This window comes from Cervus canadensis, chromosome 22, assembly GCF_019320065.1.
Source record: "Cervus canadensis isolate Bull #8, Minnesota chromosome 22, ASM1932006v1, whole genome shotgun sequence".
In the NCBI taxonomy this organism is placed as follows: Eukaryota; Metazoa; Chordata; class Mammalia; order Artiodactyla; family Cervidae; genus Cervus; species Cervus canadensis.
This window is the reverse complement of record NC_057407.1, coordinates 2,602,344-2,616,679: the sequence shown is the minus strand read 5'-3', so window position 1 is coordinate 2,616,679 and position 14,336 is coordinate 2,602,344. Positions and strand designations below refer to the sequence as shown.

At 50.8% G+C, this 14,336-nt stretch overlaps 1 protein-coding gene across 2 annotated transcripts; it reads left to right on the top strand.

The window, feature by feature from the left end:
• The first annotated feature begins 75 nt into the window (after positions 1-75).
• On the top strand, positions 76-6,514 carry CHCHD4 (coiled-coil-helix-coiled-coil-helix domain containing 4). 2 transcript variants are annotated; one of them, XM_043443565.1, is made up of 3 exons: positions 76-277; positions 4,727-4,825; positions 5,496-6,514. In XM_043443565.1, exons 1-3 carry the CDS (start codon positions 256-258, stop codon positions 5,792-5,794), a joined length of 420 nt encoding a protein of 139 aa, XP_043299500.1. In that variant the 5' UTR covers positions 76-255; the 3' UTR covers positions 5,795-6,514. The 2 variants fall into 2 exon arrangements, with proteins under 2 accessions (XP_043299500.1, XP_043299501.1); XM_043443566.1 differs by lacking the exon at positions 76-277 and adding an exon at positions 346-1,089.
• Positions 6,515-14,336: the final 7,822 nt, after the last annotated feature.

Below are 14,336 nucleotides of genomic sequence, written 5' to 3'. Positions count from 1 at the left end.
CGAGCCCGCGCACTGCAAGCCATTCTGGGAAATGTAGTTCCTACTGTCTGGGGCGTGGCCGCGAGGCGCGCAGCCTGCCGGGAAATGTAGTTACCGGCTGAGAGCGCCGAACTGGAAGCGTCGAGGCAGGCGCGCGGCGGGCAGGCCTGGGGGGCGGGTCCGCGCGGGCCTCCGAGCCGCCCGCCCCGCCGCGGAGAGGTCACGGCGTGAGGCCGCCGCCGCGATCGCCGCGAGGTCGGAGTGCCGGGCTGCATCATGGCCTACTGCCGGCAGGAAGGTAGGAGGGCGGGCTGCGTGGAGACGGCCTCCGAGGGCCTGCAAGGGACACGCGGTCCGTGCAGCACCCCCCACTGAGGGCGCGGGGCACAAGTTCTTGGGAGGAGGGTGCGGGTTGGCGGCGGGGTCGCCAGCCCCTTTTCGGATGAGAAAACCGAGGCCCGCGGAAGAACAAGGCTTTCCCGGGTCGCCGAAAGACTCGAACCCGGAACTCGGAGGGAACAGCACGTGGGGGGACTCGTAACCTAGGCCCGGGGGTTAGGGCGGCGCGAGTGCGCTGCCTGAGGCTGGTAACGGGAAATGCGCTGATTACTAGTTCTGTTGCTACGCGGCTCGCCACACACCACGTGTTCCCGTTTGCACCGCCTCTAACTGTCCCGGAAGGTCGCCCCTCGGTGGGCGCGGTGCTGGCGGTGGGAGTGCCGCCGGCGGGCACGGGTCAGGCCCTGCTCTTAACCCAAGAGTAAACCAAGACGCAGAGGTGACTTGGCTGAGCCACGCGGCCGGCTACTCGCGGAGCTGAGGTTGGAGACTCGCGGTCTGATTCCAGAGCTTCCCCGTGTGGTGCCCAGTGGACTCCAGGGAGCCCTCCGCTGGGAAGACATCCCGCAGAAAAAAAAACAAAAGTTGGTCCCCGCCTGCGGTCTCTCACCTAGGAAGTCTCCAGGCCGCGGTCCGAGGGCCTCCCCGCGCAACCACGAACTGTCCCTGAGCTGACACCCAAACCCTCCAGGCCCAGTTGTCCAGTCTTGTAAAGAGAAGTTAGTCTTCATTCATTCCGCAGATACTCATGAAGTACCTTCTCCATGCCAGGTGAGGGGGAGGGTGGATATCCGGGACTATGAAGTTCCAGAGAGAAGTGGAACTCCCTGGAAACTCTAGTGAATACTCCAGCTCACTCAGTCATTTCAGGAAATCCTGAGCCCAGAGGTGGAGGTGACCTGCCCAAGGTCATGCTTCAGTTAGGAGAAGCCTGTCAGGCTTCAGCTCACAGCTCGATTTAAAATGCTACGCCTTTTACCAGTTGCCTCCCCTGGTGCCTCAGATGCCAATGCAGGAGACTCTAGTTCGATCCCTGGGTGGGGAAGATCCCCTGGAGGAGGAAAGTGAAAGTCGCTCAGTCCTGTCCAACTCTTTGGGACTCCATGGACTATACAGTCCATGGAATTCTAATAAATGGCAACCCACTCCAGTATTCTTGCCTGGAAAATCCCATGGACAGAGCAACATTCCATGGGGTTGCAAAGAGTTGGACACGACTGAGCAACCAAACAACAGTTTCTCAGTACCCCATTCTGCTTCTGGAACCCTCCTTCCCTGGGTCACAAAGCCATAATACTCAGTGATGTCTCTGAGAAGTAGTTTCCATTGATTGATATTGAATTCTGCCATGAGCAGAAGTCCTCTGTCCTCACCAGTTTGTTAGAGACTAGGTCTCTTTTTATTTCATCTTTCTGAGTCTAATTTACTCCTTTATGTAGCAAATGTTTTTTTTAGCCTTCTGGGTATAATGAGGCTATAATCCTCATTCTTGTGGGTTTCTAGGAGTCGCATGTTATCTGGGAAGCAGAGGTAAGTGTTCAGACCTGTATCTTTTCCTGGATCAAAGATCTCTTTCTTTGGGGATAAGAATTAAAAGCACTCACTTTAGGCCCTGCCTAGTTTTTACCTATCCATGCCACTGTCCCCTCGGTCCCGTTTTCTATGCATGGATTCTTTATGCTTCCCATGGGACTTGGAGAACCGACCCCAGCGCCGTCCTGATGAAGGCTTATGTGATCGAGGCCTGGCCTGGCTCCTGCTGGTCTCTACGCACCTGTCACTGTGCGGCCAGGCTGGCCTCTGGCTGTTCCCTTTGCCTGGTGCATCCCTCCCCCAGCTCTTCTCACGGCTGCTTCCTCATCTTTTAAGATTCCGTGCAGATGCCACCTCCTCAGTGAGGTCTTCCCTGGCCTTTGTGTCTTCCACAGCCTAAACTCTCTGAAATTACCTGGTGTATTTTTGTTCTTTCGGCTTGTCTGCGTTGCAGCAGGCTGAGAGCATTAGATGGGCCACATCCCCTGCAGCGTTACCCAGTGAACCGGTACACACGGCTGCCCTTTTCTGAGGGAATCGCTTGCCCATGCACTTGACTTCAGGGGTCCGCCCCCCAGCCTTGGGGTCAAAGGCCGTAGCTGGTCATTCAAGGTGTTAGGCAGCATGGACTCAGGCTGGCTCCCTGGCCCAGGGCCACGTTGCTCCCGTCTTTGTTCCTCCTTTTCTAATGCTGGTCCTGCTCTCTCCTGTCCTGTGAGCAGACAGTTAGACTGAGCGCCTGTGATGTGCCAGCCCCGATCACATGGCAGAGGCAGTTGGCAGAGGTGGAGGCAGTGGAGGGGGCAGGTTGGATGTGCCAAGAGATGATGTGTTCTAGGGGAAATGAGACCACCCAAGCGAGGTTTTATTTTCTCCTGTAACCTACTTCATGGTGATAGCCATCTATCCTCCATACTCTGCTGGGTCTGGGGTCTTCATGTCTGAATTCAGGGTTCATTTCCCCATTCATTTTCCAACAAATACTGATTACTCACTCTGTCGTGCGCTGTACTAGGCTCTGGAACAGACACATCCTTGCCCGTGAGGAGCTGACATTTCAGTCGGGGAGGTGGGTGGTGAACAGACATGTAACTGGGGGTGAGAAAAGGCGGGTTAAGGGCAATGGGGAGAGATGAAGGAAGATGCCATCTGAGCAGGAGGGCTGAAGTCAGGGAGACGTGGCTATGAGCGATCTGAATACGCTCCTGGACGACAGAACGGCCTGGCGGCTCCCCGAGGTAGGCGTGTGCTCAGCATCTTTGCGTAGAAGCAAGGAGATGCTGAATGGAGGGAGTCCTGCAGGTGAGGGATGTGGGTCTTTGCGGATGGACTTGAAGGCAGAGCCCGCCGGGTGGAAGAGGGAGGGGGGAGAGGAGGACAGGAGTCGGTGTGGCCGCAGAGCACGGCTGCAGACCCAGGGTGTCGGCGTGCCTCGCCGCTCCGTCCTTCCTCCGGTCCTCAGCCACCCCGAGCTCCTGCTTTCAGGGCCCCGGGGCCTCCGACTGCCAGTCCCGCCAGGCTCTGGGGCCTGCCCCTTCGGGGGACTCTGCGGGACCTTTCTTCAGTCTTTCAGGCAACAGCACTGCTCTATGCGCTTTCTCACTTCCAGTCCTCACCAACATCTCCAGCCCTGTTCTCTCTTCCCAGAGATGTTTGTCATTTGATGCCACTGAAAAAGTTACTGTGTTTTGAGCAGAATTTCAGGTGCACCGAGAAACTCACTTCACTTCCTTGTTTTCCGGAGTCTCTTGACCCTTGCCCGAACCAGGGAGGGAGATGGGCTGAGCTGGGAGGTGCCTGAGGTCACATGGCTGTTGTGTGCCTGAGCCCCGGTTTGAAGCCCAGCCCCGAGCCTCTGGGATGCTGACGGCACCAGGAGCCGGACCCTCCCGAGCCAGCCTTACCTCTCCTGCGCGGGGCCGCGCTTTGCTCTTCCCGCACCTGGTGTCGAGCCCTGACTGTTACCTGTCTGTTTAACCAGCATGAGGACCATCGGGCACCAGGGCTGGGGGTACAAAGACAAGTCACTGTCCAGGCTTGGACCCCTTGGCTCTGGGCCGAACACCAGCCTCCGCACTGGGCTGGGCCCGGCTGAGGTCTTGGTAAACAAACTGTCAGGGCTGAGCTGAGCAGTCTGTCAGCTTGTGTCTTCTGCTTAGCACAGCACTTCCGTGGGCTGCTTTCGAGTGTTCCGAACTCTGGTCGGAATCACTGAGGTCTTTAGGTTCTTCAGCGTGCCCCCGGGCCATGTGGGACAAGCCGCCCTCTCTGAGGTCACGTGTGGGGTGCTGGAGCAGACACCCCGGGTGTTCTGGAGCGGGCCGTGGCCCTGTGTGTGGGGAGCGGCAGCTGTCATCGCTGTCGCCGCCTGGGAGACATTGAGGGGAGGGCGTCCCGCCCCCGCACTGTCCTCACCCGCATACCTCTCTGAGCTTCATACGGCCACCCTGGTGCTCTTCCCAAGCCTCTGCCGGAGGAGCCTGGCGGGCGGGGTGTCATCTGAGGGCGCCTGCTGGCAGGCCCCTCGGGGCCTGGACGAGGTGCTCACAGGCCACGGGAAGGAACAAAGCTGTGGGGCCGTGGGAGTTCCGAGCAGGGCGAGGCCGGCCTGTCCGGCGTCAGCAGGCTTCGGGACTGAGGGCAGCTGCATCTGAGGGCGGGCGTCTCGTCCCCCTCCCCCCACTCCAGCCACAGGCACATGGTGCACTGGGGGCCGCTAGACGGTCCCCCAGCTCGGTAGCGAGGGGGTCCCCAGGGGGAGCGCATCAAGGTTTCAGGTGGGACAGGCTTCACACGAGGCTTCCATGGCTGCTTGGGTTCAGGCTGAGTCACAGCTCCTGGTGCAATGTGGCGCTCTCTGTTCTCCAAACTCTAGGGAAGGATCGAATCATATTTGTGACCAAAGAAGACCATGAGACTCCAAGCAACGCAGAGCTGGTGGCCGATGACCCCAATGATCCGTACGAGGAGCATGGTGAGTGCAGGGCCAGGGTTGGGGGGCGGCAGTCTGATGTTCTGGCCATGGCTGGGTGTCCACCTTGGCCACCTGCTCCCAGGACACGAGTGTGTCTCCCTCGGGTGGGAGGGGCCGTGTGCTGACCTGGCCATCAGGCCAGACCTAGGAGTTGCTTCTGAGCTTTGAACGGTTTTCCACTTTGTCAAAGTGGAGCCTCAGTGCTCTGACACGCCCCGCCCCTTGGACACCGTCCAGCCTCACTTTTTCCAGTCCTCACGCTGTGCTGAGCTGAGAGCAGCCGAGGAGCAGGACGGGCTTGAAGGGAGGGCGTGGGGGTCCCGACCATTTGTGTGGAAGGGGGAGACCAGGACTCGCCCTTCAAGCCTTTGGACTAAACGGTTTCCCCCGTGTAGTCCTGAGTACAGGCATAGCCACAGCCCCGGGGGCGGCTTCGCACACCCGGCAGAGCTGCACTGGAGAAAGCCGCCCACGGTGACTTCTGTCCAACTGAGCCGGGAACGCTCGGTGGGTTTGTGCTGGGAGTTTAAGCCCCATCCCGAGGGAGAAGCAGGGCCGCGGCCAGTGTCGGCCAGGCAGCAGTTTGTCTTACCATTATGCCTGTGAGGCTGGGCTTGGGTTTGCTTTTTTTGAAACCTGTCTCACTTCCTTGCCCATCTTCCCGTCCCAGGACTGATCCTGCCAAATGGAGACATCAACTGGAACTGCCCATGCCTTGGGGGGATGGCCAGTGGCCCGTGCGGGGAACAGTTCAAGGCAGCCTTTTCCTGCTTCCACTACAGCAAGGAGGATGTCAAGGGGTCGGACTGTGTGGACCAGTTCCGGGCCATGCAGGAGTGCATGCAGAAGTACCCAGACCTCTACCCCCAGGAAGAGGAGGAGGAGGAGGAGGAGAAGCCAGCAGACCCCTTACAGGAAGCAGCTGCCTCCGAGGCCAGTGCAACCAAAGAGGAGGCGGCGTCGAGCTAATGATGGCCGGGGCACTGGGCTCCAGCCGCCTTCAGAGCCCAGACGAACGTCTCCAAGAACGTGTCTTTTCCCTCCGTTCCGTGCACTGTAATGTACAAAATAAGTTATTGTGCTGTTGGGGTCTTGGCCCCTTGCCGTATATACACTGAAAAACGGGGTTGTGTGTATGTGTGTCTCACACGAACCTGTTGGTGAATGTCGCTGCCACTTTTGAGTCCTCAGATTGTCCTGAATTTTGCCACTTGGAAATAACGTGCTGAATCATCTCAGCAACCAGAAATCACTATCTGGGAGTGACTCTTGTGAGTGAGCTGATTTGTTTTGATTCTTCGTGTTCCTTTTAGTAGATTTTATACCCAGTTGGAAAGTGAAATAGAAACAGAATGTTTTCCCTTACAAATGCTGGAGTGGGGCCATTCCTTGTAGCAGAGGTGAGGCGATCAGCCCTCGAGTGTTTGAGGAGGCAGTATGCTTCGTTTCTGGTTCCTTCTGGTTTCCAGTTTTGCCTTGAGCTCCAGGTTTTCTGCGGTTAGAAAGCAGAGCTTTGGACTCTGAGTGAATCCCTTTGTAAGTGCTCTGCTCTGGGACCGCCTTCACACTGGTTCTGTCTCAGCTTGTCCCGATGCAGTGTTCCTGAGAGGTGGGGACCTAATCATTACCAGAGTGCGAGGCAAGAGAGGAAACGGTGTCAATTAAAAGGAAAACATGGTTTTTACCTGATTGCGAGCGTGGCTTCTGTTTTTACTAATTAAAAATATTTCTGATACAAGGAAATAGAAATTGTGAAAAACTCAATTGAAATTCTCTGAAGACACCGGTAGATCAGTCTGAGTCAAGTTTTCCGTGTTGCATTCAAACAAAGCTCAGGCTCACATGGGCATCGCTGTCAACGTTTCTGTTGCATTTGTCAGAAGTGAGTCACAGCCCACAGTGCCCAAGGGACATGGGGACACAGCACAGGAGGCTGCCTCTGACACCAGACAGTAAGCCTGCAGGCCCGGCTCAGGGCGAGGGCGTGGGGGCACGAAGCTGGAGTGGCCAGGCTTGGAAGCCGTGACACCTGGAGAAGCCCTGGGACTTCTCTGAACCGCAGGCAGACCCTTGCACGTTTAACAGACATACTTTTTCCGGAAACATTTTGACTAAGACGTCCCTGATCTGTGACCATGTCTTGGATCCCATGCATTCCATGTATTCAGGGAACCTCTACGGTCCATGTCCTAGGGACACGGGAAGGTGACCCATCTTGTTCCCAATTGCATGAAGATACAGTCCAGCCAGGGGTCAGCATTTACTTAAAAGCAGAAAAGTAAGGAGAAAGGCAGATCCGGGGACTAGGACAAAACGGCCAAGTAGAAGGACCTGAGCTCACCTTCTCTCATGAAAACACCAAAATCACAAATAACTGCTAAAAAAATAAAAAAATAAAAAAAAAAAAACAAAAAACAAATAACTGCTGAACAACCTTTGACGAAAAAGGATAGTCTATGTTCAAAGAAAATGAAGCCACTACAAGATGGTAGATACTTGATATAATCAAGTATCACACCCACTGAATAGGTGACGTACAAACTGGAAAAGAATATATCGCAGAGGTTCTCCCACAGGAGTTAAGAGTTTCAAGAGCCTGGGGGTCTGGCATTGGGAGGAGGAGCCACAAGAACATTTGGCTTTGAAAGCCAGTAGGGCTTGATCACAGAGAAGGCAATGGCACCCCACTCCAGCACTCTTGCCTGGAGAATCCCATGGACAGAGGAGCCTGGTGGGCTGCAGTCCATGGGGTCGCAAAGAGTCGGACACGACTGAGCGACTTCACTTTCACTTTTCACTTTCATGCATTGGAGAAGGAAATGGCAGCCCACTCCAGTATTCTTACCTGGAGAATCCCAGGGACGGTGGAGGCTGGTGGGCTGCCGTCTCAGGGGTCACACAGAGTCGGACACGACTGAAGCGACTTAGCAGCAGCAGCAGTAGCAGGGCTTGATCACAGGAACTCCATAGGACTGGGGGTAACAAATGCCACTCTTAGAGGGTACACACAAATCTCAGGCACACTGGGACATGGGGGAAAAAGCACTTCATAGGAGCCTGGGCCAGACCTACCTGCTGGTCCCGGAGGGTCTTCTGGGAGGTGGGAGGTGCTGTGGCTCACTGCAGGGACAGGACACTAGGGACAGAGGTACTGGGGAGTGCTCATTGGTGTGAGCTGCCCTGGAGATTACCGTTTTGGCAGAGACCTAACTCCACCCATCAGCCCTTAGGCTCAAGTGCTGGGTTGCCTCAGGCCAAACAACCAACAGAGTGGGATCACAGCCCCAGCCGTCAGCAGACAGACTGCTTAAAGTCTTCCTGAGCGCTCAGCCACCTCTAAACAATCCTTGACATGACCTTGTCCACCACAGGGGGTCAAGACCCAGCTCTACCCACCAGTGGGCAAGCACCAGTCCCTCCCACCAGGAAGCCTGCACAAGCCTCTCTGACTAGCCTCACCCACCAGAGGGCAGACACCTGCAGCAAGAGGAACTACTATCTTGCAGGCTGCAGAATGGAGACCACAAATAAGACGGCAGAGGAATACGTGTCAGATGGTAAAACAAGATAAAACCCCAGAAGAATGACTAAATAAAGTGCAGATAGACAATCTACCTGAAAGAGAATTCAGAGTAATGATAGTAAAGATGATCTAAGATCTCACAAAAAGAATGGAAGCACAGACTAAGAAGATACATGAAACATCTAACAATGAGCTAGAAGATTTAAAGAACAAACAGAATTGAACAGAACTGTGATGCAAAATACAGTAGAAGGAATCAATAGAATAAATGAGGCAGCAGAATGGATAAGTGAGCTGGAAGACAATAGTGGAAATCACTGCTATGGAACAAAATAAAAGAAAAAAAATGCAATGACAGTTTAAGAGCCCTCTGGGACAACATTAAATGTACCAATGTTCACATTATAAGGGTCCCAGAAGGAGAAGAGAGAGGGAAAGAACCTGAGAAAATACTCAAAACAGATAATACTCAAAACAGATAATAGCTAGAAACTTCCCTAACTGGGAAAGGAAATAGTCACCCAAGTCCAGGAAGTACAGATAATCCCAAGCAGGATAAACCCAAGGAGGAACACTCTAAGACACATAGTAATCAATTGCTATTAATAAAAATTAATGACGAGAAAAATATTAAAAGCAACAAAGGAAAAAGAACACACAAGAGAATACCTATAAGGTTAACAACTGGTTTTTCAGCAGAAACTCAGGCTAGAAGGGAGTATTGTTTACTTGCTCAGTTGTGTCCAATTCTTTGCGCCTCCATGGACTGTAGCCGTCAGGCTCCTCTGTCCATGGGATTTCCCAGGCAAGAATACTGGAGTGGGTTGCCATTTCCTTCTCCAGGGGATCTTCCTGGCCCAGGGATCAAAACCCCATCTTCTGCATTAGCAGGCAGATTCTTTCCTGCTGCTGCTAAGTCACTTCAGTGATATTTGACTCTGTGCAACCCCATAGATGGCAGCCCACCAGGCTCCCCCGTCCCTGGGATTCTCCAGGCAAGAACACTGGAGTGGGTTGCCATTTCCTTCTCCAATGCATGAAAGTGAAAAGTGAAAGTGAAACCGCTCAGTCGTGTCCAACTCTTCGAAACCCCATGGACTGCACCCTACTAGGATCCTCCGTCCATGGGATTTTCCAGGCAAGTGTACTGGAGTGGGTTGCCATTGCCTTCTCCTCTTTCCCGCTGAGCCACAGGGAAACCCAATAGAAGGGGGTGGCATGATATATTTAAAGTGATGAAAAGGGAAAACCTACAACCAAGAATACTCTACCCAACAAGGCTCCTGTTCAGATTTGATAGAAATCAAAAATTGATACAGAAAAGCAAAAGCTAAGAGAACTCAACACCAAACCAGCTTTACAACAAATGGCTTCTGGAGAATGGCAGCTCAAGATCAGCTGACTTGGACGTGCCGGTTGCCCAGTGTTTTGGGTCAGTTTTATTTTGTGACGTAGGCTAGTGCACCAGCCAGGCTTCTTAGCAGGACACTGAATTTTAAGTCCTCAGGAAGTTATGTGACTGCACACATTTTAACTTAGTAATATTTTAGTAACCCGTGGTGTCTCAAATGATTAGAAACTATAGACCTCATGTAAAATAAAAGGTTCCTCACTCACCTGGAAGAACCAAAGAGAAGTCATGTGTGCCTGGATGGTCTCACCGATAACTTTCAGGGTCCGCTGGGCCTGAAGAGTTTTTGGAAGACACCTGACCATGGGCTAAGCAGACAGACTTCCTCCTCTGTTCACATGAACGAGAAAGGGGACACTCAGTTCATCCAAACGGCAGGGAGAAAACAGAGTCAGGGCACTATGAGCGGGTCCCTGAATCATTCTACGTTCCTACATGTCTGAAACTTTGCATAGAAAAAGTTAAAAAAGCATATGCTAGGCAATACCATTTAACCATGCTGGTGGAGGTCAGGGCCACATTGCTCTGTCCCACACAGTGGCTGCCTGAGCTCAGCTATAATTAACACTCCAAGCTTCAAATCAAGGCTGATGGGAAAAGTTGTTTAAAGACACTGATGGATTAACATCCCTTTAGTCCCCATTCCTGTCCTCTGCGTCTTCAGATATAACTTATAATTTAGGCTCTCTTTCCAGTCTACATTTTTCTGATATTTTTAGATTTTTTTTTTAAATGTGCTGGGTCTTCATTGCCGGACACGGTCTCTCTCGCTGCAGCAAGCGGGGGCTGCTCTTTGCTGCGGTGCGAGGGCTTCTGATCGTGGAGGCGTCTCTCGTTGTGGAGCACAGGCCCCAGGCACACAGGCTTCAGCAGGCGCAGCACGCGGGCTCAGCGGCTTGCAGGGCGTGGGCTCTGGAGAGCAGGCTAGCAGTTGTGGCCCACGGGCTTAGCTGCTCCGTGGTATGTGGGATCTTCCCAGACCAGGGATCGATTGGCGAGCAGCTCTGAACCACTGGACCACCAGGAGAGTCCCTATTTTCCCGCTTTTTAAAAAGCTGTGGAAAAATAAACATAACAGAGTCTGTCATTGTAACCCTTTTCAAGTCGGTGGCATTAAGTCCACTCACGGTGGAGCCGGCGTCACCACTCATCCCCAGGACTGTCTCCTCTTCCCACGCTGAGACCCTGTCCCCATCAAACACCGGCTCCTCTCCCTGCCCCTCCCACTGTCTGTGACTGTGACTGACTCCTCCAGGGGCCTCACGTGAGGGGGTCACGTAACATTTGTCTTCCTGTGACTGGCTTATCTCACTTGGCACAGCGTCCTCCAGGTTCACCCGTGCTGTCTCACGGACACTTGGGCTGTTCCCACCTTTGGCTTCTGTCAACAGTGCTGCTGCGAACATGGCTGCACACCTCCCAGTCTATTTTTAACACATCTGTCACCAATACTAAATGTTTAAAAATCTGACACTAACACGATAGACACAATCAATGTCTTACGGCCAACTTTAATCATTCACATTATTTCTAAAGTCTGTGTACTGCTAGGTCATTTTGAGTAAATATGGCATTCTTAGGGTCTCCCTGGTGGCTCAGATGGTAAGGAATCTGCCTGCAGTGCAGGAGACCTGGGTTCAATCCCTGGGTGGGGAAGATCCCCTGGGGAAGCATATGGCAACCCACTCCAGTATTCTTGCCTGGGAAATCCCATGGACAGAGGAGCCTGGTGGGCTACAGTCCATGGGGTCGTAAAGAGTCGAACATGGCTGAGTGACTAACATTTTGACTTTTGATGGCATTCTTACAACATAAGTATGTATTATTTTAATATATTTATTTAAAATAAAATAACATTTTAATATATTTTAACATACCTTTTAAATGTTATGCACCTATTCTCTTGATGGCTTTAGATGGTCTCTAACCTATTTCTAGCCCACTGAAAGCCATGCTGGTGGGCACACCCTTGTACAGTCTCCCTGTGCACAGACAGCTCTCCAGAGACAGAAACACTCAGTTTTAGAATGCACACATTCCCATTTTATTTGATTTTCTGAATTTCCCCATAAAGTCGCTCTGCCAATTTATATGGTCAGATCTTTAGAACCAAGAAGGGAAGAGTCTCCATTATGATGACACTATTATAGTGACTCCCCCTTATCTGCAATTTCACTTTTTGCTTTTAGTTACCACTGTCAGAAAGTGAAGAAGAACTAAAGAGCCTCTTGATGAAAGTGAAAGAGGAGCATGAAAAAGTTGGCTTAGAGCTCAACATTCAGAAAACTAAGACCATGGCATCAGGTCCCATCACTTCATGGCAAATAGATGGGGAAACAGTGGAAACTGGCTGACTATTTTGGGGAGCTCCAAAATCACTGCAGATGGTAACTGCAGCCATGAAATTAAAAGATGCTTACTGCTTGGAAGGAAAGTTATGACCAACCTAGACAGCATATTAAAAAGCAGAGACATTACTTTGCCAACAAAGGTCGATCTAGTCAGGGCTATGGTTTTTCCAGTAGTCATGTATGGATGTGAGAGTTGTACTAAAGAAAGCTGAGTGCTGAAGAATTGATGCTTTTGAACTGTGGTGTTGAAGAAGACTCCTGAGAGTCCCTTGGACTGCAAGGAGATCCAACCAGTCCATCCTAAAGGACATCAGTCCTTGGTGTTCTTTGGAAGAACTGATGTTGAAGCTGAAACTCCAATACTTTGGCCACCTGATATGAAGAGCTGACTCATTGGAAAAGACCCTGATGCTGGGAAAGATAGAGGGCAGGAGGAAAAGGGGACAACAGAGGATGAGATGGTTGGATGGCATCACCAACTCAATGGACATGAGTTTGAGTAAACTCTGGGAGTTGGTGATGGACAGGGAGGCCTGGCGTGCTGTGGATCATGGGGTTGCAAGGAGTCAGACATGACTGAGCGACTGAACTGAACTTAACTACTGTCAATCTCAGTCCAAAAGTATTAAATTAAAAAATTCCAGAAATAAAAAACTCATTCATAAGTTTTATACTGTACACAGTTCTGAATAGCATGATGAGATTTTGCACCATCCTGTCCCCCTGCCCAGGACGTGAATCACTCCTTTGTCCAGCACATCCATGCTGGTTACCTAGCAGGCTCTGTTATCAGATCCATGGTATCACAATGTTTGTGTTCAAGCAACCCTTATTTTACTTAACAATGTCCCCAAAGTGCAAGAGTAGTGATACTCTAGCAAATTGGATACTCTCTTACTATGTCTAATTTATAAATTTAACATCTTCATAGTTATGTTTGTATAGGAAAAAGCATAGTTATTGGTAGGGGACAGTACCATTCATGGTTTGAGGCATCCACTGGGGGTCTTGGCATATAACTTTCCCCACCCACTTAAGAGTGGGACTAAGTCATTTTCTTCTCCTTCAAAATCACTTAATGGAAAACATGCTTCATTTACCTGATTTATATATCCCAAATTTGAAATCCGTGATAATTCAATGACTGGATTAAAATTCTACTTAACTAATATTTTGGGAAGAAAGTTCTCAGTGAGAACATCATCACTTAAAATTTGGGAGGAAGGAGCAGTGAAAAATCCTTTAGAAGATAAATGATTATTGAGCAAGAGATAAAGTAGGCTTGTCTAAACTATGGTAAATTTTCTTATTTATTACAGAAAATTCAGTGAGACTACAACAAAGAAATTTCTTATTTCTAGAGACTTTAATAAATTTAATGTAATGAAATCTTTTAAAATAGTGTCTGGAGTTAAATTCAATATCCTCCCCTCCATGATTACAAGTTAGTAAAGAATAACTCTAAGGTTAACAGATCAGCTAAGAGAAGACGCTGTGTGTATGTATGCTCAGTCGCCCAGTCGTGTCTAACTGTTTGCGACCCCGTGGCCTGTAGCCCACGAGGCTCCTCTGTCCATGGGGCTTTACAGGCAAGAATACTGGAGTGGGCTGCCATTCCCTTCTCCAGGGAATCTTCCCAACCCAGGGGTTGAACCTGAGTCTGTTGCATCTCCTGCATTAGCAGGAGAATTTTTTACCACTAGCACCACCTGGGAAGCCCCAGATATCAAAGAAAAATTTCCCCAAGGACATATAAAATGTAGTTAGATAAATGGACCCCTGTGCTTATCTATGATAATATCCCTATGCTGAACCATGAAAAATACCATGTTTTATTTTACCCACAAATTTAAACTTAATCTACCATTTCAGCATCTCATTACATCCTGGAATGTTTTAAAAAGTGTAATATGTGCCTGGCCTAAGTTTTAAAAAATATCTACATGGTAGTGAAAAGCCTTCCCTGGTCGCTCAATCAGTAAAGAATCTGCCTGCAGTGCCAGAGACCCAGGTTTGATTCCATGGTCAGGAAGATCCCCTGGGGAAGGAAATGGCAACCCACTCCAGTAATCTTGCCTGGAAAATCTCATGGACAGAAGAGCCTGGTGGGTTACAGTCCAAGGGGTTGCAAAGAGTTGGACACAACTTAGCAACTAAACCAGTGAAAAGGAAAATGAAATCATTCTCATATAGAGAAGCCAAAAACATTTTATGAGAATGCAATGT